The following is a 24,930-nucleotide window of genomic DNA, read 5'->3' as shown; positions in this document are numbered from 1 at the left end:
AGAGAAAGAGAATGAATGACTCCCAGGATATGTAGCAGTTTTAAATGATCCTTTGAAAGAAATCCCTTTCCCCTAAGGGGGCAAGTCATTCTTAGAACTGTACTTTGTGTGCCTATGTTAAGACCTGAATGCCATGTTCTCTCATTTACTCTTCAGAACACCTTTCATGGCATTCATGATGAAGACAGTGATAAAGATTCTAACCCTTGAAAAGTTCACACAGTCCTAAGTAGCAGAGGAGGTACTCAAACTCAGATCTGGCTGCATCGAGTCCTGACTCCTTTGCCCAAATCAGGTATCTCCCAAGCTCAATTAATTTCTGACTAGAGAGAGAAAAGACCTTCCCAGGTTTTCCTATATTATTCTTTTGAAAAAATTTTATCTTTATTGTTGGAAGTATTTCAGATGCCCTCTTTTTCCCCCCATTAACCTCTTCTACCCCACACCTGCCGATGCCCTGTCCACCCCAGGCCTTCACCACACCATTGTCTGTGTCCAGGGGCTATCCATATAAATTCTTTGGTCAATCTCCTTCCACCTACCCACCCACCTGAGATTAGTCAGTCTGTTCCTTTATTATTCTGAAATTTATTAATTGCTATGTTAAGTGTAAGTAAAAAAATGCCAAAATTTGAATACATCAAATTTTAATATTAGTTGCTTAGCTAAAAGGGAGCTCAGTTTTCAGTTAGGATTTGCAAAATTTTAAAGACAGGAGCAGTTAAAAATGTGCCTCTCTATTTGCTCATCTTCTAGACTTTAAGGGGATGAAAAACAAAAGTGATGGTTTTGTGGATATTAAAACTTATCAAATTGAAGCTTTAAATATGTACATTTTCTTGTATGCCAATTATACCATAATATAGTTGTAAAACATCTTCTTTAATTATAAAGAAAAAGGTAATGTGAAAGCCATCAATTTCTAACCACACACTGATATTCCCAGGAGAAGGTTGTGACAGCTCCTATTTTCCCATAAGTGACTGGGTAGATCAGAGGAGGAAATGAGATGTTGGTGCATGGTGCGCAGACTAGTAACCAGTCATGGTGATGGAAGTATGGCACCAGAAAAGGCTATTCATGCTTAGATCCAGGACCTGACACAGAGCTGATCAGGTAAGGTCTGGCTCTCTTGACAAGGTACTGACTTCAGGAAAAAATCACAGGTAAACAGACCACCAATAGAGTAGCATTGACTCAGTCTTGGCTGGCAAAAGCAGGATTCAAGTTGCCTCAAGAAAAGGAACCTTGTCAATGAAGGAGAAGACTGTGTCTAGATAGCTCCCTTTTTCTTAAGCCACCCTCCCCTTCTTCATTCACCTTGCAGCAAGGTATCACTGGATTAATTTATAGAAGGACACTACCAAATGTGGTTCCCACTACTTGGCTTAATCCATTTCTTTTCATTATTTCCACTAGTTTGCATCCTCCCAATAGTCAGTAAATTCACACCAAATCAAAAGGTTATCGATTCTTTATAAAACTCATATAATCAAATTATACACAGAACTGCCCACTATTATGTAATATTTTGAGAACATATGCTAGACTTAAAACTTGAGAATCACATCCACCAACTTACACCATACCCAAGAATAAAGTCAAAATGGATAAAAGACTTAAATGGAAGTCGTGAAACCATAAAAATCCTAGAAGAAAAATGTAGGCAGCAAAATAACACACAAGTTAACATAATTTTCACAGATACATCACCTAGGGCAAGAGAAACAAAGGAAAAAATAAACAACGGGACTACATCAAACTAAAAAGCTGCTGCACAACAAAAGAAAACAGAATCAAAATGAAAAGTGATCCCACTGTATGGGAGAATATATGTGCTAATGATATATCTGATAAGGGGTTAATTTGCAAAATACATAAAATACTCATACAACTCAACAAAAGACAAACCACCCAATTAAAAAATGGGCAAAAGACTTGAATAAGCACTTCTCCAAAGAGGACATACAAATGGCAAGGAAACATGAAAAATGTTCAATGTCACCAATCGTCAAAGAGATGCAAATTAAAACCACAATGAGGTACCACCTCACACCTGCCAGAATGGCTACCATCAATAAATCAGCAAACAACAAGCACTGGAAAGGATGTGGAGAAAAAGGAACCCTAGTACACTGCTGGTGGGAATGCAGACTGCTACAACCACTGTGGAAAACAGTGTGGAGTTTCCTCAAAAAATTTAATATGGAACTGCCATTTGAACCAGTAATCCCACTCCTGGGAATACCAAAACACCACTCAGAAAGAATATACGCATCCCTACGTTCATAGCAGCACAATTTACAATAGCTAAGATCTGGAAACAGCCCAAGTTTCTATCAGTAGGTGAGTGGATAAAAAAGCTGTGGGACATTTACATAGTGGAATACTATACAGCTGTAACAAAGAAAGATCACGTACCCTTTGAGACAGCAAGGAGGGACCTGGAAAGTATCCTGCTATGTGAAATAAGCCAGTCAGAGAAAGACAAATATCACATGATCTCACTTATATGTAGACTCTAATGAACAAAATAAACTGCTTATTCTTATAACGGAGAGCTATGTCCTAATAATCACCAGATTATTTACTTATTTTTGTACAGGCATGAATATTACATTACTCTATTCACATTCAAGGAAAGCAAGCATGTCTCCCAGTCAATTAAAGAATAAGTGTGCCCTGGCCTGGCAGCTCAGTTGGTTAGAGCGTTGACTCGATTCACCAAGGTTGTAGGTGTGATGCCCAGTTAGGGCACATATAAGAATCAACCAATGAATGCAGAAATAAGTGGAACAACAAATCGATGTTTCCCTCTCTCTCCCTTCCTCACTCTCTCTAAAATCAATCAGTAAAATTAAAAAAAAAATACTAAGTGTGTGTCAGGTACCTTCCTTTTTTCTTTTATATAGCACTAGATCCATTGTATCACACCAGAAAGTCTCAAGAAGAACCTTACAAACTTAAAATACATACATATACACATACACAACTCATTTATCCAAACTAGACACTACCTCTCTGAAATAATTTTTAGGCTTGCCAACCATTAACAATACAAAACCAAATATATAAATTGCTAGGCCTTTCAAAAACAGTAATAGCTTTCCAGGTTCTCCTTCCCTAAAAAGACAATCCCTACCAATGCAACATAGACAACAAAATAATTAGAACCTTTCTCCTTTTACTCACCAAAATGTAGCTGACTTCCTCTCAGGGAAGAACTCATGAGTTCTTAGGCTGCTAACTGTGAGGTGCCAGAGCTTTTAATATTTGAATGGATCATTTTTTCCAACAGTACTGCATAAGACACAGATTATATATATATAGTTTTCTGAGTATAAAAGATATTTACTTAGAAAAATTTGGAAAATTAAGATACAAAGTGTGAGAAGGAAAGAGCTGTGCTGAGCACAGCATCATGAAAATTCAGAACACTGAAGGCAAAAATATCACAGAGCACCAAAGAGAAACCAAAGGTTACAATCAAGCATCAGCAATCAGCAGTAACAATGGAAGCTGCAAAGCAGTGAAGGAATGCTCTCAAAATTCTGGGTGGAAATAATTTCTGGCCTCAAAGTCTATATCCAGACAAACTGTTTATTAAGTATGAGTGCACAATAAATTGTTTTCAGACATGAAAAATATCAAAATTGTGACTCTTTCATACTCTCTTGGCAGATTACTGAAGGAAATCCTCCACTAAAACCAAAGAGTAAACTGAGAAAGACAGGAATCAAATAGAAGGGAAAGGCAAAAGAATGCTTTGGGGTGATAAAGAACAACCACCGAGGGTAAGGCCAAGAGGACAAGCAGTCCAGATTAGAGCAAGAGAGGGGGCTTCAAAAGAGGTCACCAATAAAATAAAACATACAAAAAGAACCCTCATGTGACATAAAATACTGAGAAGAGTTCCCCATACCTGGGTTATAATAATACTCGTATTATTAATATAATTAATCATATGGTTACAGAAATTTAATCAAGGATTCCAGGTCCAGGAAGGGAAAAGTAGTTGCAGAATAGCCATATATTCACAACACTGCATAATGCTCACATGGTTACAATAACAAGAATGGGAAGAAATCTTCAAATTATTTGCATGTAAACTTTTAATTTAAGCAAGAGAGGGATAGATTCCATGACCTCACAACCTGTTAACATTCTAACGCTTTTCTCTCCTATGTGGCTGCCATGTGAAGCTTAACTTTTAAATAAACCTGAGGTCTTACTTCATGTACCTAATTCCAGGGTTTAAAAAAAGGGGGTGTGCTGTAAAGCCTTTTACTTATTAAAGATCCTTCATAAAGAAGTAGTAAGACCAGTTAAACACTGTGAAATAAACCAACAGTTTAATTAAAATATTACTTTGTTATTAGATAAATCTGCACTTGTACATTAATGTTTGCATATTTGATTATTCTTTTAGGATACATTCCTAGAAGTGAGTCAAAAGGACTCACTTTAAAAAAATATATATCTTTTATTGATTTCAGAGAGAGGAAAGCAGAGGGAGAGAGAGAGAGAGAAACATCAATGATGAGAGTCATTGATCGGCTGCCTCCTGCATGCCCCCGACTGGGGATCGAGCCTGCAACCCGGGCATGTGCCCTGACCAGGAATCAAACCCCAATCACCTGGATCCTAGGTTGACGCTCAACCGCTGAGCCACATCCGGCTGGGCAAAAGGACTCATTTTTAAGCTTCTTTCTAATACATTGCCAAATTGTTCTCCAAAAGTTTACCTTATTAATCCTCTATCCAGTAATGCACAGTAGCAACCAAGGAAGCTATTTAATCACTCTTAGCAACATCTTCATCTTTTTAAAATTATGTACCAATGGGCGGGTTCTGGTCAAGATGGAGGAGTAGGTAAACACTGTGCTAACCTCTTCCCATGACCACATAAAAATTACAACTAAATTACAGAACAATCAACAGGGAGAACCATTTGAACACTAGCTAAACAGAAGTCCTGTAACTAAGGAAATATATAAGCCATATCAAGAACGATAGGAGGGAAGGAGATACGAAAAGGGCTGGCCCCAAAGCCAAGTCTGGCAGTTGAGAACTGGGAGGGATATCTCAGCTGCAGAAGTCCCCACTTAAAAGCGAGGGGTCTCAATCCCACACCAGGCTCCCCAGCCTGGAGCACCAGTGCCGGGAAGAGAGCCCTCACATCTGGCTCTGCAAATTGGCAGGGATTCCATCCAACCACATGAAACAAAAGGCTGGTGTAAACCCAGGCATCTCAAAGGGCCCACACACAGACTCAGTCACTCAACAGGCACTTACCCTAGGCTCCAACAAAAGAACAGCAGCTTAGGGGGTGCTAGAGACATACAGGGAGAAACTGAGTTGTGTGGCTTTGGAAGAGGGCTGAAAGGACAGCTGCCACTGTCCCTTTGTTGAGCCCTCCTCCTGTACAGCAGACAGGTGGGTGCCATCTTTCTGGTTGTTGAACCTACCACCACATGGGCCAAATCTGAATCTGCATCAATCTGGTGAACATTACTTGCTCCACCCTGGTGACTCCCTGAGCCCATGCCCCCACCCAGCTTGCAGGTGGCCAAAGGCAGGCAGCCGTCCTCAGCCTGCATTGCAGTCTTTCTTAAAACTCTCAGAAGTCCACAGGACCCAGGCAGGCAGTGTTTGTGAATGGCCTCAGTGCCCTGTACCTTTTGAAGAGTGTCCTTGGGCTATGCACTGGCACCAATTCTGAATCTGCATTAACCTGGTGAACACCCACGCACCTCATCTTGGTGAATCTGAAACCCTACCTCACCCAACTCACCTCACCCAACTGGCCTGCTGCCTGAGGCTTGTTCAGTGAGCCTTACAGGCAGCCAGCAGGTACTAGCAGCAGCAGGTCTCAAAGCACCTTTTTGCTGACCAGCCTCTGGCCTGGTACTGGTAGAAGCTGATCATAGTTCACAGTGTGGCCTCTCCCACATAACTCCAGGCCTAGCAAAGCAGCTACCAATCACAGATCACTTTTTAGTTTTCACCAGGCTGGTCACAGGCAGTGGCTGACCTGGGTATGCACCCCAGCCCCTCCTTAGAGGCCCCAGAACCAACACACCCTGTGGCTGGCTTCAGAAAACAACCCAGTTAGCTCCAAAGTCCCACTTCATGGGGTCAACCTCCACACAGCAGTTCGAACACTGGTTCAGCCAACCCTCATAATCAATTGCCTGAGAATCAATCCCACCTGACATTCCAATAGCAACCAAGGCTCAACCACAATAGGAGGACACACATAACCCACACAAGAGACAATCCTGGAGCACTTGGCTCAGGTGATCGGAGAAACTGAGCCATTGGGTCCCACAGGATACCTATTACATAAGACCACTCTGCCAACACTGGGAGACACAGCAGATCTACCTAATACATAGATATAAACACAGGAAGGCAGCCAAAATGAGGAGACAAAGAAACATGTCCCAAACAAAAGAACAGGAGAAATCGCCAGAAAAAGAACTAAAAGATGTACACAAACAGTTAAGACATAAAAATGGCAAATAAGCATGTGAAAAGATATTCAACATGATCAGTCATTAGATAAGCTCAAATTAAAACTACAATGAAGCTTCGTGCAGTGGCAGTATTGTAGCCAATGAGGTTTATCTGAGGCGTGATTATTGCTAATAAAAATAAAAAAGAAATATCACTATACTAAGATGGCTCAAATTAAAAACCATGACCATATCAAGTGTTAACAAGGTTAGGAATGGAAACTCACTGCTTGTAGGAACATAAAATAGCGCAAACACTTAGGAAGATAGTTTGGCAATTTCTTACAAAGTTAAACATACCCCTGGCTTTAAAAACCAGCTATTCCTCTCCTTTGTATTTACTTAAGAAAATGAAAGCATATGTCCAAAGACTTGGATATAAATGTTCATAGAAGTTTCATCTGTAACAGCCAAAAGCTGCAAACAATTCAAATGTCCATCGCTGGTGCATAAATAAGCAAATCGTGGATGTCCATACAATGGACCACCCAACAATAAAAAGAAATAATAAACTACTGATATACACTTCAACATATGTGTCAAAATAATTGTGCTAAAAGAAGCCAGTCCCCCCTTCAAAGCCATGCCCACTCCAAAAAATAGTACATTCCATATGATTCATTAATATAAAATTTTAGAAAATACAAATGATCTATAATGAGAGAAAACAGGTCAGTGATTTCCCGGAGCCTAGGTGAGATTACAAAGGGGCAGCAGAAAGCTTTTATGGGCAAAAGATATGCTCACTTTCAATTGTAAGGGTGGTATATATTAGATCATAAGTTATCAAACTATATACTTTAAGTATGTGTAATTTACTATATGCCATTTATACCTCAAGAGAACTGTTTAAAAAAGTTAAACAAGGTGAGATGTTTTATATAAGGAAATGGATGGTGCTATTTGGCCTAAATATATGGTGAAAAATACAGAACATAATACTGTTGACCCCAGGGAAGGAATATTCCATAACAAACACCAAAAGACAGCTGCAAAGTAGCAGGTACTCTAGTTCAGGTAGGAGAGAAAGGGTGAATAAAAGTTGGGCAAAAGCAAAAAACGAAAATCATTTGGTAAAGCAGCAGCCATCTCTGAGTGTGAACTACAGGCTGAACAAACGTGGTCAGAGTGGAAATGAAAAGCAAAGAGATGGATAGAAGGAAGAATTTTATGATTAACAAAATAGGAAGAATTCAGGAAAAGGACACTATTGCTGTCTTCTCTTCTGTCAAAGTTAACTGCGTGAGGCTAGGAGTTCCAAAGGACAAAGAAGTGCTCGGTGGACCAGTGAGGCCAAGCCTTCTAGTCAGAGCATGGGCCACCATTGCCGCAGCAGATTCACAAAGTCTAGTCTCAGTGAATAAAGCCTGGAATGAGCCAACACCATATTGCGGGCTTGCAGAGGAAAATTTCACTAAATATGCTATCTTTACAAGGTTCATACCTAAACCAATTCCAACTTCATCAGTAATTTCTAAAATGTAAAAAATTCTCATGGGTAGAAAATAAGAGTTAAAAACCAAAAAAAAAAAACCAAACAAAAACTCAACAACAACAATTATTATTCTTTGAAAACTATATAGAAAACTTACATAAAAAATAAGACTTTCTTTTAACACTATAAACAAAGTGCTAAATGATCTTAAAAGAAATATCTAAAAATGTTAGCAACATGGAAATAGCATGATGATCTTTAATTTCTTGTAATCAATTCTATTTCATAAATACACGTTCTGGCACAACTATTTACCTGTAACAACCTATATTTAGAATGAAGATCTGTGTTGTGGAAGGACATCAGAAATACGATATCTAAAGCTTTACATGCAAGAATAATTCAGTTTTGATTGCCCTTATCAACAAGACTAATCTTATGAACCAAGAAATCAACCCCAAATCTTAATTCTATAACCACTCCTCTCAAAATCCACCCACCTTACATTCTCCCCCAGCTACATGGAAAAAGCACTTTTGCGACCCAGTACATAAAACATGCATACCTGTTTGGAAGGTAGGATTTGCTCCAGGGTACATGTTGGGGGAGTAGGCAGGAGCTGCTGCTGCATAGCCCATGGGGAAACCCGCTAGAGAAAAACACACAGAACAATCTGATGTCATCACCTGAAGGAGTAACATGATTTTACAACCAGGGTTCCCACATACACAGTCTTCTTATCTCCTTCATCAGAACTCATGACTGACTTAAGGAGCCCAACAGTGTTATATAGGCTGAACAGTTTGTCTCTAGTTGTCTCCTTTCCTCAGAATTATTATGAGTCACAATTCTAATTATGTCTTTTAAGCCTATGAGTATATGCTTACAACTTTTGCCCTGGCTGGTGTGGCTCAGCTGGTAGAGCGTTATCTTGTGCACCGAAGGGTCACCGGTTCGATTCTCAGTCAGGGCACATGGCCAAGCTGTGAATTTCATCCAAGGTTGGGGTGCATGCGGGAGGCAACCGATTGCTGTGTCTCTCTCACAGCAATGTCTCTCTCTCTCTCCCTTTCCCTTTCTCTCTAAAAATAAAAAAAAACATTTTATAAAAAATGCTTACAACATTCAACAACTGAAAAAATTTGACAAACTAAGAATCAAAATATCAAAAACGAAAAAAACAAATACACATCCAAATATAAGTCAAAAACTGCCAATACTGTGGCAGTTTTATTCTAGATTCTAATCCCATAATTTAAGACTGCTAAGAGCACTGTGTGCTGAAGGGGCTCTAACTGGGACCAAAGACACACGGAACTGAGAAAAAGCCAATCTCATAATCTACTTGGAAGCAACCTTAGATTTATTAATACAAACGAGGAATCCTTCATAAAACTAAACCACAGCCTAATAATTCATGTGAACACAAAAGAAACAGCAAATAAGACTTATTATTATAGTCAAAATCCTTGCCATTGGCAGATGAAGAATTATGCAGCAGTAGTATGTAAAATATAAAAAGAACAAAGTAACCTCTGTGAACTGATTTGGAATGGTTCCTAGAATGCATTAAGATGACAAAACAAAGTGAACAACACCTACATCTCCATTCCAGAAAAGGACCTGTGGTTCAGCCATAAGGAGTATGTGGGTCAACAGTGTCCAGCAGCAGCAACTTCCGGGGCCACTTTGGCCTAATGAGGGCTTCCTCTCACTGCCAATCCTTGCCCCAGAGCTCCTGTTGAGTTGGCTAAGACTTCGGCAAATTTGTATCACAATCCTGAGGCTCCCCTACCCAATTCTGCTTCTTCCCCACTAGACCTTTCAAAAGTGTCATCCTCCCCTAAAATGTCTGCATTTCTAATTCCATCTAAGTATGTACCACCTTTTGTGTAACAAAGAAGAAATTAGAATATATGGATGCAGTTGGCCTAGGGGCATGACATGGACTAAATATTTGTGTTCCCTTCAAAATTGTATGTTGACACCCTAACCCCAATGTGATGGTATTTGGAGATACTCAACAGTAATCATTTCACAATGTACACATATATTAAATCATCACAAACAGCTTTATAAAACGTACAAACTAGACATATACAATTTTTGTCAATCATTGGAAAAAAAGATGCTATCTGCCTAACAAAAGAAGAAATCAACTGACTTTTTTTTTTTAATATATCTTTATTGATTTCAGAGAAAGGAAGGGGGAGGGAGGGAGGGGGGGGAGGGGGGAGGGAGGGAGGGAGGGAGGGAGGGAGGGAGGGAGGGAGGGAGGGAGGGAGGGAAAGAAACATCAGTGATGAGAGAGTCATCATTGACTGGCTGCCTCCTGCACGCCTCTGACTGGGGATTGAGCCCACAACCTGGGCATGTGCCCTGACCAGGAATCGAACCACGATCTCCTGGATCCTAGGTTGACGCTCAACCGCTGAGCCACGTCTGGCCGGGCTACCTATGACTTTTAATACACTGTGTATTACATTCAATGTTAAAACACTAAGCATCCCAAGAAACAGGACCATATGGCTAAAAACAGAAGAAAAGATAAACTGACAACAGAAACAGATCCACAAGTGATCCAGGGACAGCAGTAAGCCAACAAGGTCTTTAAAATAAATAACTGTGAGTAGTATGTTAAAGAAAACAGAAAATGGAATCAATAAAAAAACTTGATTCAATACATGAGCAGAATAAGCAGAATTAGCAAAATGAAAGCAGATAAGAACAAAATTATCTATATTAAAACCCATAGACAGACACACACACAGAAAAGGAAAATCAAAAAGGATGTAAGAGACATAAGACAAAGTGAAATGACCTAATATACTTATAAATGGAGTTCCAGGACAGAGAGAAAGGGGCAGAAAAAATATTTGAAGAGATACTGTTACTGCTGGAAAAAATCAGTCCACAAGAGTCAAGAAGCTCTATGAGCACTAAACAAGAAAAATACAAAAAATTAAAATAAATAAATCACATCAAACCCCTGGAACTAGTAAAGACTACCTTATTTGGAAACAGGGTCTTCACGGATATAAGGATCTAGAGATAAGATCATCATGGATTACCCAGATAGGCCCTAAATCTAATGACAAGTGTGTACATAAAAAAACACACAGATGGGCTTCTAGTCAAGACGGCTGATAGGTAAACACTGCACTTGCCTCCTCCCACAACCACATTAAAATTAAAATTACAACTAAACTACAGAACAAGCATCAGTGAGAACCACTTGAGATTTAGTTGAACAGAAGTCCTATAACTAAGGATATACAGAAGCCACATCAAGACTGGTAAAGGGGCAGAGAAGCAGAACACACTGGTTCCACAACCATGTGTGTCATAAAAATCTCGGCTGTGGAGGTCCTCGCTGAAGAGTGGTGGTGGTGGGGTGTCCCAGGCCCACATAAGGCTTCCTGAGCACAGCGTTCCGGTGCCAGAGGGAAAGTCCTCATAATTTTTGGCTATAAAAATCATTTTTAGATTATGGCTGAGTGAGACAGAGGACTCCTAAAGTCCCAGGGTTCCTCTTAAAGAGCTCGCAAAGGAACTTACTTGGACTTACTTATTCTGAGCTCCAGGGCTGGAGCAGCAGCTTGAAAAGCACAGGGACGTATGGGGAGGAAATGAATTGTCTGGCATCAGGGTGAGGGCTGGAAGGCTGCAGGGGCATCTTTCTCCCAAACAGAAGTTCTGGCAGAGCCCCTTCACTGTTCCTTTGCTGAGCCCTCTCCCCACAGAGCCCACAGGCAGGTGCCATATCTGAGTCACCATCAACCTGGCTAATACTGTACTCCACTCCTTGATGATTCCCTGAGACTGTCACACCCAACTTACAGGCCCAATCAAGCTGCTTCTAATGGCTTTTCTATACTAACTGCCATCTTGGCTTATGCTGTAGACTTTCCTAAAATCTTTCAAAGGTTTACAAACACCAAATAAGCAGCATCTAGCCTTGGGGTGCCTTGTACCTCTTGCTGAGCAGCCCCAAGCCTGGCACTAGCACCAGTTGGCTTTAGTTCGCAGCTTAGTTCCTCACAGGCATTTCCACACCCAGTGCAAGTGGCAACCATCTGCAGATGACTTTGTAGCTCATACAAAGTGGCCCCAGGCAGGGCACAAGCAGCAGCTGACCTTCGCCTACACCTCCCAAAAGGCCCCAGAACCAACACACCTGGCGGCCAGCTTCAGACATACCAGAGCACCACCCACCACCTCAACAAATGACACACTCAAAGAACAGACTAGGCAAGTACCAATGACTCACTAAAGTGAATCCTGCTACATAGGGTCAACCCCTACACAACAGCTCCTTGACTGTAGTCATGGACAATCCTCACAACCAATCAGAGTAAGGATCAACGCTTGCCAACAGCAATCAAGGCTCAACTCAACAAGTGGGCAGAGGTCATTCACACAAGGGACATCTCTGGAGCACCTGACTCAGATGACCAGAGAGACTGAGCCACTGGGGCCAAAAAGACACCTACTACATGAGGCCACCCTACCAAGGCTGGGAGACATAACAGATCTACCTAATACATAGAAACAAACACAGAGAGGCAGCTAAAATAAGGACACAAAGAAACATGTCCCAAATGAAAGAACAAAACAAAACTGCAGAAAAAAACTAAACAAAATGGAGACAAGCAATCTGCCAGATGCAGGCTTCAACACTGGTTCTAAAGATGCTCAATGATCTCAGTGAGAACTTCAACAAAGAGGAAACATAAAAATAGAGACAGAAAACATACAAAAGAGCTAGTTATAAATGAAGAATACATTAGAGGAAATCAACATATTAGATAGAGGGTCAAATTAGTGATTTGAAGATAAGGTAGCAGAAAACATCCAATCAGAAGAGCATAAAGAAAAAAGAATCCAAAAAAAGGGACAGTTTAAGGAGCCTCTGGGAACATCAGGCATGACAACACTCACACCATAGGGGTTACAGAAGAAGAAGAGAGCGAGCAAGAAATTAAAAACCTTTTTGAAGAAATAACGTCTAAAAATTTCCTAACTTGGTGAAAAAAAGAGACATACAAGTCTAAGAAACATAGAGAGACCCAAAAAAGATGAAATCAAAGAGGCTCTCACCAAGATGCATCATAATCAAAATGTCAAAGGTTAAAGACAAAAGAAAATCTTAAAAGGAACAAGAGAAAAGCAGTTAGTTACCTATGAAGGAGCTCCCATAAGATTGTCAGCTGATTTTCAACAGAAACTTTGCAGGCCAGAAGTGCTTGGCATGAAATATTCAGAGATAAAAAGGGGGGATCTACTACCATGATCACTCTTCCCAGCAAGGCTATCATTTAGAATCAAAAGACGGATAACAAGCCTCCCAGACAAGAAAAAGCTAAAAGAGTTCATCACCACTTAACTAGTTTTACAAGAAATATTAAGGAGAAGAAGAAGAATGAAGAAAGAAGAAAGGAGGAGGAGAAGGAGAAGGAAGAAGGAGGAGGAGCAGGAGGAGGAGGAGGAGGAAGAAAAGGAAAAGGAGGAGGGGGGAAGAAGGAGAAGAAGGAAGAAGAAGAAGGAGGAGGAGGAGGAAGAGGAGGAGGAGGAGGAGGAGGAGGAGAAGGAGAAGGAAGAGAAGGAGGAGGAGGAGAAGGGAGAAGGAGGAGGAGGGGGAGGGGAGGAGGGAAGGAAGAAGAAGAAGGAAAAAAGGAGGAGGAAAGGTAAAAAATAAGAAAAATAAAATAGGAATACAGTAAAACCTCAATATAACAGAATAATATGGGGGAGGGGGTACCCATTAATGACAAAGGTCCATTATATAATAAAGTAGATTTTAAGAATGCCTATGCTAAAAAATTGACAAATTAGTTTACCAGTTTTTACTTATATAGACACATTTGTGTAATTAAAATTAAGTATATACAAAAAGTTTAATTTCACAGAAAAGCTTTCTATATATATTAGTGTAATTTAAAATTGATAATGAATGGGTCTAGTAAATTCATGCATTCACTAAATACTGTGAGTTAACCAATGCAAAGGCTGGGGCAAGGCTTAGCTGACGTAGGAACATAAGCAAGCATGTGTTAAAACTGGTGCAGTCACGCCACATGACAACAGAACCAATTACTGCATGTGATGCAGTGTGACCACAAGCTACTCATTCGCTGAACATTATTTATGAGCAGTGACCTTGCATTTAAATATATTGACTATAACACTGACACTCTCCGAGGACCAAACTGGAATTAAAACTAAAATATAGAATACCCAGCCTGAATAATCAACTGAAGATGAGCTGGAGAGCACCCTCATAACCAAGGACCTAGAGAGGAGACCGTATAGAGACTGGTAGAAAGTGCAGAAGGGTGAGAGGGCTGGCAGGGCCACCACAGGCAGCAGCTGAAGTTCAGGTGGGATATCTCAGCTGTATGGGGTTCCCACTAAGAACTCTGGGGTCTAAAACCCAAGCTGGATTGCCCCACGTAGAGCACCAGAACTCAGAAAGGTGCCCACATAACATCTGGCTGCGAAAAGCAGCAGGGTTTCTGTCTGCCAGGGAAAGAGCTGCAAATCAGGCACCACCTTAAAGAACCAATACACAAAATTTAGTTCAGCCAATCACCTTGGGCTCTGGCAGAGGGAGGGCAGAGTGGAGTAGAGTTGTGTGAGGAGAATCCAGGGCTGCCAGATGTGAGGATAGAGCTCAGAGGGCAGCCATAGGGATTCCTGCACTGAATCACGCCCACATACTGCACAGGAAATCTTTCTCAGGCAGACCTTTGCCAGCCAGGCGCTTTTGCCAGGGGGGAAGCAATTGCTCCACGTATTGGAAAACCTCTTACCACACACTGGGAATATATGCCTTGCTCTGGTCTACAGCCTAAAGCTCATTAAGAGACTAAGATTAATCAGGCTGCAGGCAGAGGTGGACCTCTGGATGCTTTGAGTCTTGCCTGATCTGCTTCTGGACCAAGGCCTTGGAAAAGCAATTTTGGTGTGCATCTTGGTACTGTCCAAACACACCCAACCCCAGCAGAGGGGACCACAAGCCATGGACTGTTGATAGCTCCAAACAGAGTATTCAAGGCCAGTCACAAACAGCGTTTGACATTGGCCTCCACCAGAGACACTCCAAAATGACTGGGAGTCCTAGCAGATGAACCTAAAAATAAAAGCTAACACTTTTAGCTTTTATGAGAAGATAAAAAATGAGAAGATAAAAAAACAAGCCCCAAATGGAAGAACAAGAGAATTCTCCAGAAGAGCTAAATGAAATGGAGATAAGCAATCTATCAGATACAGAGTTAGGAATACTGATAGTAAGGATGCTCAACAGCATGAAAAAAGATATGGAAACCATGAAGGAAATTAAGAACGACACAGCATAAAGAACACATTGGAAGGAATAGGACTGGATTAGCTAATTAAAAGACAGGGTAGAAAAAAAATCACTCAATCAGAGATCCAAAAAGAAAAGACAATTTAAAAACAGGACAGTTTAAGGAGCTGTAGTACAACACGATACATAACAATAGTCACATCATAGGAGTGAAAGAAGGGGAAGAAAGTGAACAAGGGAATAGAGAACTTGTCTGAAGAAATAATAGCAGAAAACTTCCCTAACCTGGTGAAAGAAAAAGTCACACACGTTCCGGAGGCACAGAGAGTCCCACACAAGAAAAACTTGAAGAGGTCCATGCCTAGACATATCATAGTTAAAATGCCAAAAATTCAAGACAAAGAGAACCTTAAAGGCAGCAAGAGAAAAGCAATCTGTTACCTACAAAGGAGATTCTATAAGGCTGTCAGCTGATTTGTCATCAGAAATCCTACAGGCCAGAGGGAATGGCATGAAATATTCAAGGAAATGAAAAGCAAGGACCTGAAACAAAGAATACCCTACCTAGCAAGGCTATCATTCAAAATAGATGGTGAAATAAAGACCTTCCTAAACAAAAAAAGGCTAAAGGAATTTATTGCCACCAAACCAGCACTGCAAGAAATGTTAAAGGGACTGCTGTAATAAGAATAAGAAACAGAGAAAAAAATGTAGTGAGTAGAAGGAGGGAAATCATAAAGATCAGAGCAGAAATAAATAGAGGATAGAAAAAAAATACAAAAGATCAATGAAACCAAGAGCTGGTTCTTTGAAAAGATAAACAAGATCGATGAAACTTTAGCCAGATTCATCAAGAAACAAAAAGAGAGAAACCAAATAATTAAAATCAGAAACAAAAGAAATGAAGTAACGACTGTAACCACAGAAATACAAAGGATTGTAAGAAAACACTATAAACAACCATATGCCAACAGGTTGGACAACGTGGACAAAATGGACATAAACCTAGGAAAATACAATCTTCCAAGGTGGAGTTGGGAAGAATCACAGAATGTGAATGGGCCAATAAACAGCTGAAATTGAAGCAGTAATAAAAAAAAACTCCCAGCAAACAAATGCCCTGGCATGGATGGATTCACAAGGGAGTTTTACCAAGCATTCAAGGAACAACTAACACCTGTCCTCAAACTATTCCAAAAAATCCAAGAAGAAGGAAGACTTCCAAGCTCTCTTTACCAGGCTAGCATTATCCTAATTCCAAAACCAGATAGATACTACAAAGAAAGAAAATTACAAGCCAGTATAGATGCTAAAATCCTCAACAAAATATTAGCAAATCAAATCCAGTAATATATTTAAAAGATCATACATCATGACCAAGTGGGATTTATTCCAGGGATGCAAGGCTGGCACAATAATCGCAAATCAATAAACATGATACATCACATAAACAAACTGAAAGACACAAATCACATGATCATATCAATAAATACAGAAAAAACATTTGATAAAATCCAACACCTATTTTTGATAAAAACTCTCAGCAAAGTGGGAAAAGAGGGATCATACCTCAACATAATAAATGCCATATATCACAAACCTACAGCCAACATCATACTCAATGGGCAAAAATTAAAAGCATTTCCCCTAAGAACAGGAACAAGACAGGGGTGTCCACTTTCACCACTCTTATTCAAAATACTACTGGAAACCCTAGCTATAGTGGTAAGACAAGAAGAAAACATAACAGGCATCCAAATTGGAAAGGAGGAAGTAAAACTGTCATTATTTGCAGATGACATGAAATTGTACATAGAAAACTCTAAAGACTCCACCAAAAAGTTACTAGATTTAAAAAATGAACTCAGCAAGGTAGCGGGATACAAAATTAACATTCGGAAATCAATGGCATTACTATATACCCATAAAGAACTCTCAGAAAGAGAAACTAAAAAACAATCCCATTTACCATTGCAACAAAAAAAGTAAGATACCTATGAACAAATTTAACTAAGGAGGTAGAACACCTGTACTCGGAAAACTATAGGACATTGAAAAAAAGCAGAGGAAGATACAAAGAAGTGGAAGCATATACTGTCTTCATGGGTTGGAAGAATTATCATCATTAAAATGACCATACTACCCAAAGCAATCTATAGATTCAATGCAATCCCTATTAAAATACCAATGGCATATTTCACAGATATAGAACAAATATTCCAAACATTTATATGGAACCAAACAAGACCCTGAATAGCCTCAGCAATCTTGAGAACAAAGAACAGAGTGGGAGAGATCAAATACCAGATATCAAGTTATACCTCAAAGCCACTGTAGTCAAAACAGCCTGGGCCTGGCACAAGAACAGGCATACAGATCAATGGAACAGAACAGAGACTGCAGAAATCGACCCACGCCATTACTGTCATCACTATTTGACAACGGAGGCAAGAGCATACAATGGAGTAAAGGCAGTTTCTTCAATAATGGTCGTAGGAAAACTGGACAGATACATGCAAAAAAATGAAACTAGACCAACAACTTTACACCATACACAAGAATAAACTCAAAATGGGTAAAAGGCTTGAATTTTTTTATCGAATCCTAGAAGAAAACATAGGCATTAAAAATCTCAGCTATCTCACACAGCAGTATTTTTGCTGATACATTTCCGAGGGCAAGAGAAACAAAGGAAAATATAAACAAATGGGACTACATCAAACTAAAAAGCTTCTGTGCAGCAAAAGAAAGCATCAACAAAATAAAAAGGGAACCCACTGTATCAGAAAACATATTTGCCAATGGCACATCTGATAAGGGGTTAATTTAAAAATATATATAAAGAACTTATACAACTCAACACCAGGAAGACTAGCGATCCAATTAAAATATGGGCAAAGGACCTGAACAGACACTTCTCCAAAGAGGACATACAGATGGCCAACAGACTAATAAAAAATGCTCAATGTCACTAGTCATCAGAGAGGTGCAAATTAAAACTACAATGAAGTATTGCCTCACGCTTGCCAGAATGGCTACCATCATTAAAATCAACAAACAAGTGCGGGCAAGGTTGTGAAGATAATGAAATCTTAGTGTAATGTTGGTGGAAATGCAGAGTGGTGCAGCCACTGTGGAAAACAGTATGAAGTTTGGTCAAAAAAATAAAAATGGAACTACTGTTTGACTCAACAATCCCACTTTTAGGAATATATCCTAAGAATCCTGAAACACCAATCAGAAAGAATATATGCACCCCTATATTTATAACAGCGTTATTTATAATAGCCAAGATCTGGAAAACCCCAAGTGCCCATTAGTAGATGAGTGGATAAAAAAAGCTATGTTACATTTTCACAATGAAATACTATGAAGCTGTAGACAGCATGGTTGGATTATTATACTAAGCAAAATACGCCCTTCAGAAAGAGACAAATATCACATGACCTCATTTATATGTGGAACCTAATGAACAAAATAAACTAATGAACAAAATAGGTCCAGAGGCACAAATGCATGGAACAAACTGACAGATATCTGAGAGAAGGGTGGTGTGCGGGAGAGAAATAGATCAACCAAAGAACATATATGCACAGCCCATGATCGCTAACAATAGTGTGGTGAAGGTCTGGGGTGGGCAGGGGCTTGGTTGAGTGGAGCAAAGGGGGTAAAATGGAGGACATTTATAATATTGTTAAGAATAAAAAAATAATAAACTAAGAAAATATATATTTGATTTTTCCAGTCAAAAGAAGAAAAAGAAAGTGAATGAAAACAGGTGCTATCAATTTTAAGAGTAAGATGGTCTTGTCTGTTTTAGGTACTGCAATTATGCTAGATTCAAAATTCTGTAGGCACATTAATTCCCTATATTGACACCCCTCCCACATTTAAAATACCCAGAATGATTACTAGGTTCCTGCATTGTACTTTCCCGATACAGTGTAATGAAAGTCAAGGAAACTAAAAATACCAAAATCATAAAAATAAGCCAGATAAGTGTTAAAGAAATAGATAAAATAAGGAGAAACTATACAAAATTTACGACTGCTATAACATTATAGAAATTTTCTTTTAAATGTTATTTCAAGACCAAAAAACACCCAAAAAACTCAAGTGTTTTACTCCATTGCTGCTGACCAGAGGTCAGCAAACTACAGGCCACAGGACACTGTAGCCCACTGTCTGCTTTCAGTTGCGCTGAAAAAGACACTCATTCAGTATTGTCTACAGCTGTTTTTGTGATGGAAAGACAGAGTTGAGTAATTACCACAGAGACAGTGTGACCCACACACCCTGTATACTACACTACCTGGACCTTTACATAAAGTTTGCCATACCCTGCTTTTGACCAACCAAAGAGCAGAACAAAATATATGTATATGTCTTTAGTATCCTCACAGCCTTGTAGAGCTGGTGTATGACAGACAATCAATCAATGTTTTTATATGGACTCTCAGGTAATGCCTATTTATTTCACTGGCTCTGGATCCACTCAGAATTCTTTTCAGCTATTTAGCATTTCCCTAGTTTAAGTTAACACTAGGTTAAGTGTTAACATTTTAAAAACAGTAGGTCTTATTACTAAATTACCTCTTATCAATTCTGGAAAATTCTGTTGTTCCTTTTCTTCTAGATTCTACTCAGTCCTTCTGGAGCTCTTCTCAAATCTTTTCATTCTAACATGTTTATTTCTTTTTTTTTTCCTTTTTCTTTTTTTTAAATATACCTTTATTGATTTCAGAGAGAGGAAAGGAGAGGGACAGAGAGAGATAGAAACATCAATGATGAGAGAGTCATTGATTGGCTGCAGTCCGCAACCCGGGCATGTGCCCTGACCGCGAATCGAACCCTGATCTCCTGGATCCTAGGTCAACGCTCAACCGCTAAGCCACGCCCGGCTGGGCAACACCTTTATTTCTTAACCAGTTTATTTCCCCCTTTCCTTACGCTATTTCTCTATTTAGCAGTTTTACCTGCAATTTAACCTAAATTTTGTTCGAATGCCTTTTTTCCCCATTTAAGTTCCAGTTGGTACTTTATTATTATTATTCTTAACTATATCCTTATTGATTTCAGAGAGAGGAAGGGAGAGGGAGAGACAGAGAGAGAAACATCAATGATGAGAATTGTCATTGATCCGCTGCGTCCTGCACACCCCCAAATGGGGATCGAGCCCGCAACTGGGGCATGTGCCCTGACCAGGAATCGAACCACGATCTCCTGGATCTTAGGTCAATGCCCAACCTCTGGGCCATACCCAGCTGGGCCCAACCTCTGGGCCATACCCAGCTGGGCCATACCCAGCTGGGCCCACTTTTTGTTCACCAAGTGTCTCATTCCCCTCTCATTCTCATGTTTTGACTCAGAATTTTACATCTTTTGTTATTCTAAGCATTGTTGTGTGACATGGCTTCTACTTGATGTCCTATTCCTGCAGTCTGTTGTGATTGGTGCCTGTTATTGATAAATTATGTCGTGTTTTATAATAATTTTGCACTTTTTTTGTTGTTGTTTGTTTTTACTGAGAATACTTTGCTAGTAGAAGTTACTAAAAATGCACAGAGCAAATACCAATAGAAAATGTACTGTATTTGAATCTCTCTATCCTATATAGTGAATGGTGCACAGAATCTGTTGGAAAAATGGCTACATGGACATTTCTTATTTTATGCCCTCATTACAAATAAAATAAAACCTTTTTATTCAAGAGTATATAAAACCAGGGAATCCATATCCATAGAGGGCGTGTGGATTTTGGCAGAGATGCAATGTCAGATTTTCATCTTAGCCTATCAATATTCTGCTCCTCTATATTTCTGTATTCCACAAGGTCAACCAAATCCAGTGAGATCCAAAACACTCTTCAGCAATTAAAATGAGCTGCTTACTCATAGGTTTAATAAAAATGGTTATTCAAACATAAAAAGTGGCCTTTTAAAACATAAAAAAGCAAAATGTTGAAACAATTTTTAAATAGTACAATAGGAAAATAAAGTTTAAAATATTTTCTTTACTCAATGCTGAGTTTTCATAAAACAGGTGTATAACAGTGTTTATCTTGACAGCTGTTTTAAATTTTTCCCCTCCCTCCAAAATAACACACATCTGTATTGGGTAAGTCCAATATTAGGACACAAATGATTTTTCAGGTCAGTCTTCCTGAGGTGACATTCACCAACATTCCCTTGAGTAATTTACATGCTCCTCTTTTGTTACTGCAAAAAGGGATTGACCTCAATCACTTGATTAAAAAACAAATCAGATCACATCAGAAGTGTTTTTTCCCCATACCACCTATCACAGTATATAGGCCTCTAGCTCTAAAAGCAGAGTTCCAGATTTGTAAATTTTCTTCAGACTTCAGAACATAGGCATTCCAAATCCTGAATCATCTACAACAGCTGCAGAATCAAAGAAATCTAGCCTCAGTTCAGCTCTCTCACCAATTTCTTGATGGGGGCAGATCAATAACTACGGTGTCTTCAAATTTTTCATTCATATCTTCCAACTGGCTCCAGAATGACATCACATCTTCAAAGACAGGGTTAGCATCTTCTTCCATTAGGTCCCAAACAGCATGACTCACTCCAGTTCTCACTTTCACGTAGTTCATTCCTGTTCTGTCCTTCTGATTTAAATCTTCTAATTTTGGCTTGCCTAACCAAGAGATCTGCATCTGTGATTGTGTAAAAAGTCAGGTTCAGAACTCAGGTTCCTGAATTTGCTCTCCCATGGGCTGGCTATTCTCCCACAGGACAGTGGAAGTGAGCTATGGTGCTTGCAGGGGTCCAGGAGTCTGAATCATGGTGTCAGTCCTGTTTAGCCACATATTATCCAGACTTTCACCTTCTAGTTGTTTCTTATGAAGTGGGGGCTGTCTTTTCTTATTCCTTACTGAGGAGGTTTTGCTGCTGCTACTTCCACACATTCTATCAGCTACACTTCTAGTGACTAACAAATTTCTATAAGAGATGTATAAAAGCCATACATCTTCCACCCTTTCCATCATCTGCTCCATAAGGATTTTTTTCTAGGTATGTATGAACAACAGTCCTTTTGTCCTGCAGAAAAAGTTTAGAAGAAAATTCTTTTTCTAAAGTTTAGAAGAAAAAGTTTAGAAGCCAGATTAGGAGGTAGATATTCTGTCCTGATTTTGGTATTTAAAGGCAAATTCTATGCCATTCTTGTGACGTAGGCAGATATCCTATATAAGTTGGGACCCTGCTCTTGAACAGTTCATTAAACCACTATAAATTGAGAATGAGTATCTTGGCACACTGAATTTTTTCAGTCTGCCTGGGTTTACTCAGTGTTTCCTTATTAATATCACCACAGTCATAGCAATACTTCATGTAGTGTTTAAAGATGCCTGCAGTCAACAATATCCTAAATGATAAGTGTGCTAAAGGCAGCAAGTAGATTCCTTCTTTTATGTAAGGACCCAATTTTATTTGTTTCATCTTCTTCATCACTCTCCATGCTCTGGTTCTTTTCTTCTTTGTCAATGAAAACATGATTCATCACAAAACTGAGGAGTTCAGACTGGAGTCCAGTATCTGGATTAAACACCAAAGGCTGAAGGCCCTCCCTACCACCTGTCATTAATTAGTGGCTAAAAATCAACAAAAGATCACAGAGTAACATGAAAGCTTTCAAGAAAGAAAAAAAACAGCATCATAATGAGATTCTCATTTGGACAGTTTTTTCCCCTTCTCTTTGCTAATGCTTCTCTGCTTGTGGGTCATGTCTGCTGAACAGCTTTCTGTGAAGGATTCTCCAGCTGCCATAGCAACAGGGCAATGTGCTAAGTCCACCAAGTGGCAAACATTTTCACAGTCTTTATCAGAAAGAGCTTCTTTACTTCTATGAAATATCAGAGTAACCAATCGAATAGCTGCCACAGCAACATAGTATTCCTTATCAAGTGTCACTGATACAATGCAATCCTTGAATTGGTCTGTGAATAACTCCAATTTGGGGAATAATTCTCTATTGGCATAGAGACTCTAGAGCTTTAAAAAATTCAGCCTGTTTTCTCCTTGCCTGTCGTGAAGAGTCCAACCAACATATTTTAGGTAACTGTCATTTAGGAAGGCATCACTATACATTTTCTTTCATACTACAATTTCTTCAATACAAATGACTCTAATCTCAGCAATAGCATCACAGTATCTATGAAGAAACATACCCTTAAAAATAGAGCTCATCATGTTTTCAATTTCATCCTAATTTTCCTGTATCCCCCTTGCATTTCTAAAGTAGTACCTCTAACCTTTCATTGGCTCTTTTTCCAATCCTTTTTTTTCTTTCAGCTTCATATTGTCTCTGTGTATTATCCTAATGAGTTCTGAGGTTTAAGGCAACATTCACCAAAGCAGTCAGGAGCTTCATGGCAGCAAGGGTGCTTGTATGGCTAAAAGCTCTGATCTGGGAGTCTGACAAACCAGTCAAAAGGGAGATTACTGTGTTCATCATATACTCATCATAAATTATGATGTATTAATACTGTCAAATCAAAACTCCAATGAAGTTCACAAATTTTTTTCCACTGAGGTCCAGGCATGGTAAGGAAAATAATCACCCCGTCCTCATCAAATTCTTCAGTAATTTTTCTGACGATTTCTGCATTCTGCATATTTCAAAACATGTTTATTTTCACAGTGCTTCAATATCCTTAACACTGCATAAAAAAGTTGATTAAATTCAGAAGTGTGATGTCTCTGTCTTGTTTATATGATTCAATCCAGTAATCCACGAGTACTGCACTGCACTTTCTCCCAGTTTCACCACTTCAAATAATGTGACAGGCTCCCCTTAACCATTCAGTTAAGGTGCCCATTAGCTCTTCCACGGCTTTAATTCTAACTCCAGCTTCAATTCTATTGTTCTATCCCGGAGATTTTTGAGGTTTCTTATTTATAGATGGAAACTTGCCAGGATGACCCCTTTTTCCTTTTCCTTTGACCTCTGTTTCTTCGAGTTCACTGCCAGCATCCGAATGAGCAGTAGTTTCATTAGTTGAATCCTGTAACACTCGTAACTCTGAAGCAATCATTATGAAGAGGTGTTTCCACAATGGAGCAAAAGAATCAAGTGCTGTACAACTCAAAACTTTAAAAATAACCTCAAAGGCAATCAGCTACATAGCCAAGCGTTGTAGCCATTAACTTAGTTTCCCCCCCAAAAGTGTTATTCCTGTTCCTGGGGTTCGGGAGAGGCGGAGAGCCTTTAATGCAGCTGCAGTCCTAACCGACTATCTGGTAACATTTTCCAAATGTCAGTGTTGCCGCTTCAAACTTGGGTCTGCTGACAGGCTCAGAAAGGAGAGGGAACTGGGGGCCACTGCAGGAAAGTGTACAAACTCTTTACCAGTGAGGACTGAGTGTACACCAATAATTTTGCACTGTTAACAGACAGAAGTATGTGGAAAAACCTCATAACCTGGTTTGAGAACAAATGCCTCTATAGCAATTCTACATTTGCTGCTGTCAGGTGTTCCAGGGAATATTGCAGGCTAAAAACTATTTTTTATGTTACATATTCTTAGGAAAGATTTCCCCCTTCCCACAGCCCAAGCAAAAACTAATTTCCTTCTGGGCCAGTGAATGAATTGCTTCAGTCTACCTCTTCACAGGGAGTATCACCCTTGGAGGAACCACATTGAT

General features: G+C 39.5%; 1 protein-coding gene and 2 pseudogenes across 6 annotated transcripts in view; 1 reads left to right on the top strand and 2 right to left on the bottom strand.

The window, feature by feature from the left end:
- Positions 1-24,930, bottom strand: part of FAM168B (family with sequence similarity 168 member B) — a 67,073-nt gene that overhangs the window by 25,906 nt on the left and 16,237 nt on the right. For 5 of the 6 annotated variants that reach the window (XM_016215779.2, XM_087814387.1, XM_016215780.2 and 2 more), the window contains one exon: positions 8,519-8,602. The exons of the other annotated variant lie outside the window; for it this stretch is intronic. In XM_016215779.2, the coding sequence (XP_016071265.1) occupies positions 8,519-8,602 (84 nt within the window). The remainder of the gene's footprint in view (positions 1-8,518; positions 8,603-24,930) is intronic. 6 annotated transcript variants of the gene reach the window in all.
- LOC148093742 (U4 spliceosomal RNA) lies at positions 6,591-6,721 on the top strand (annotated as a pseudogene).
- Positions 21,284-24,320, bottom strand: LOC148093741 (cohesin subunit SA-1-like; annotated as a pseudogene).

Source organism: Miniopterus natalensis, chromosome 2 (genome assembly GCF_054644295.1).
Source record: "Miniopterus natalensis isolate mMinNat1 chromosome 2, mMinNat1.hap1, whole genome shotgun sequence".
Classification (NCBI taxonomy): domain Eukaryota; kingdom Metazoa; phylum Chordata; class Mammalia; order Chiroptera; family Miniopteridae; genus Miniopterus; species Miniopterus natalensis.
This window is presented reverse-complemented; position numbering and strand designations above follow the sequence as displayed.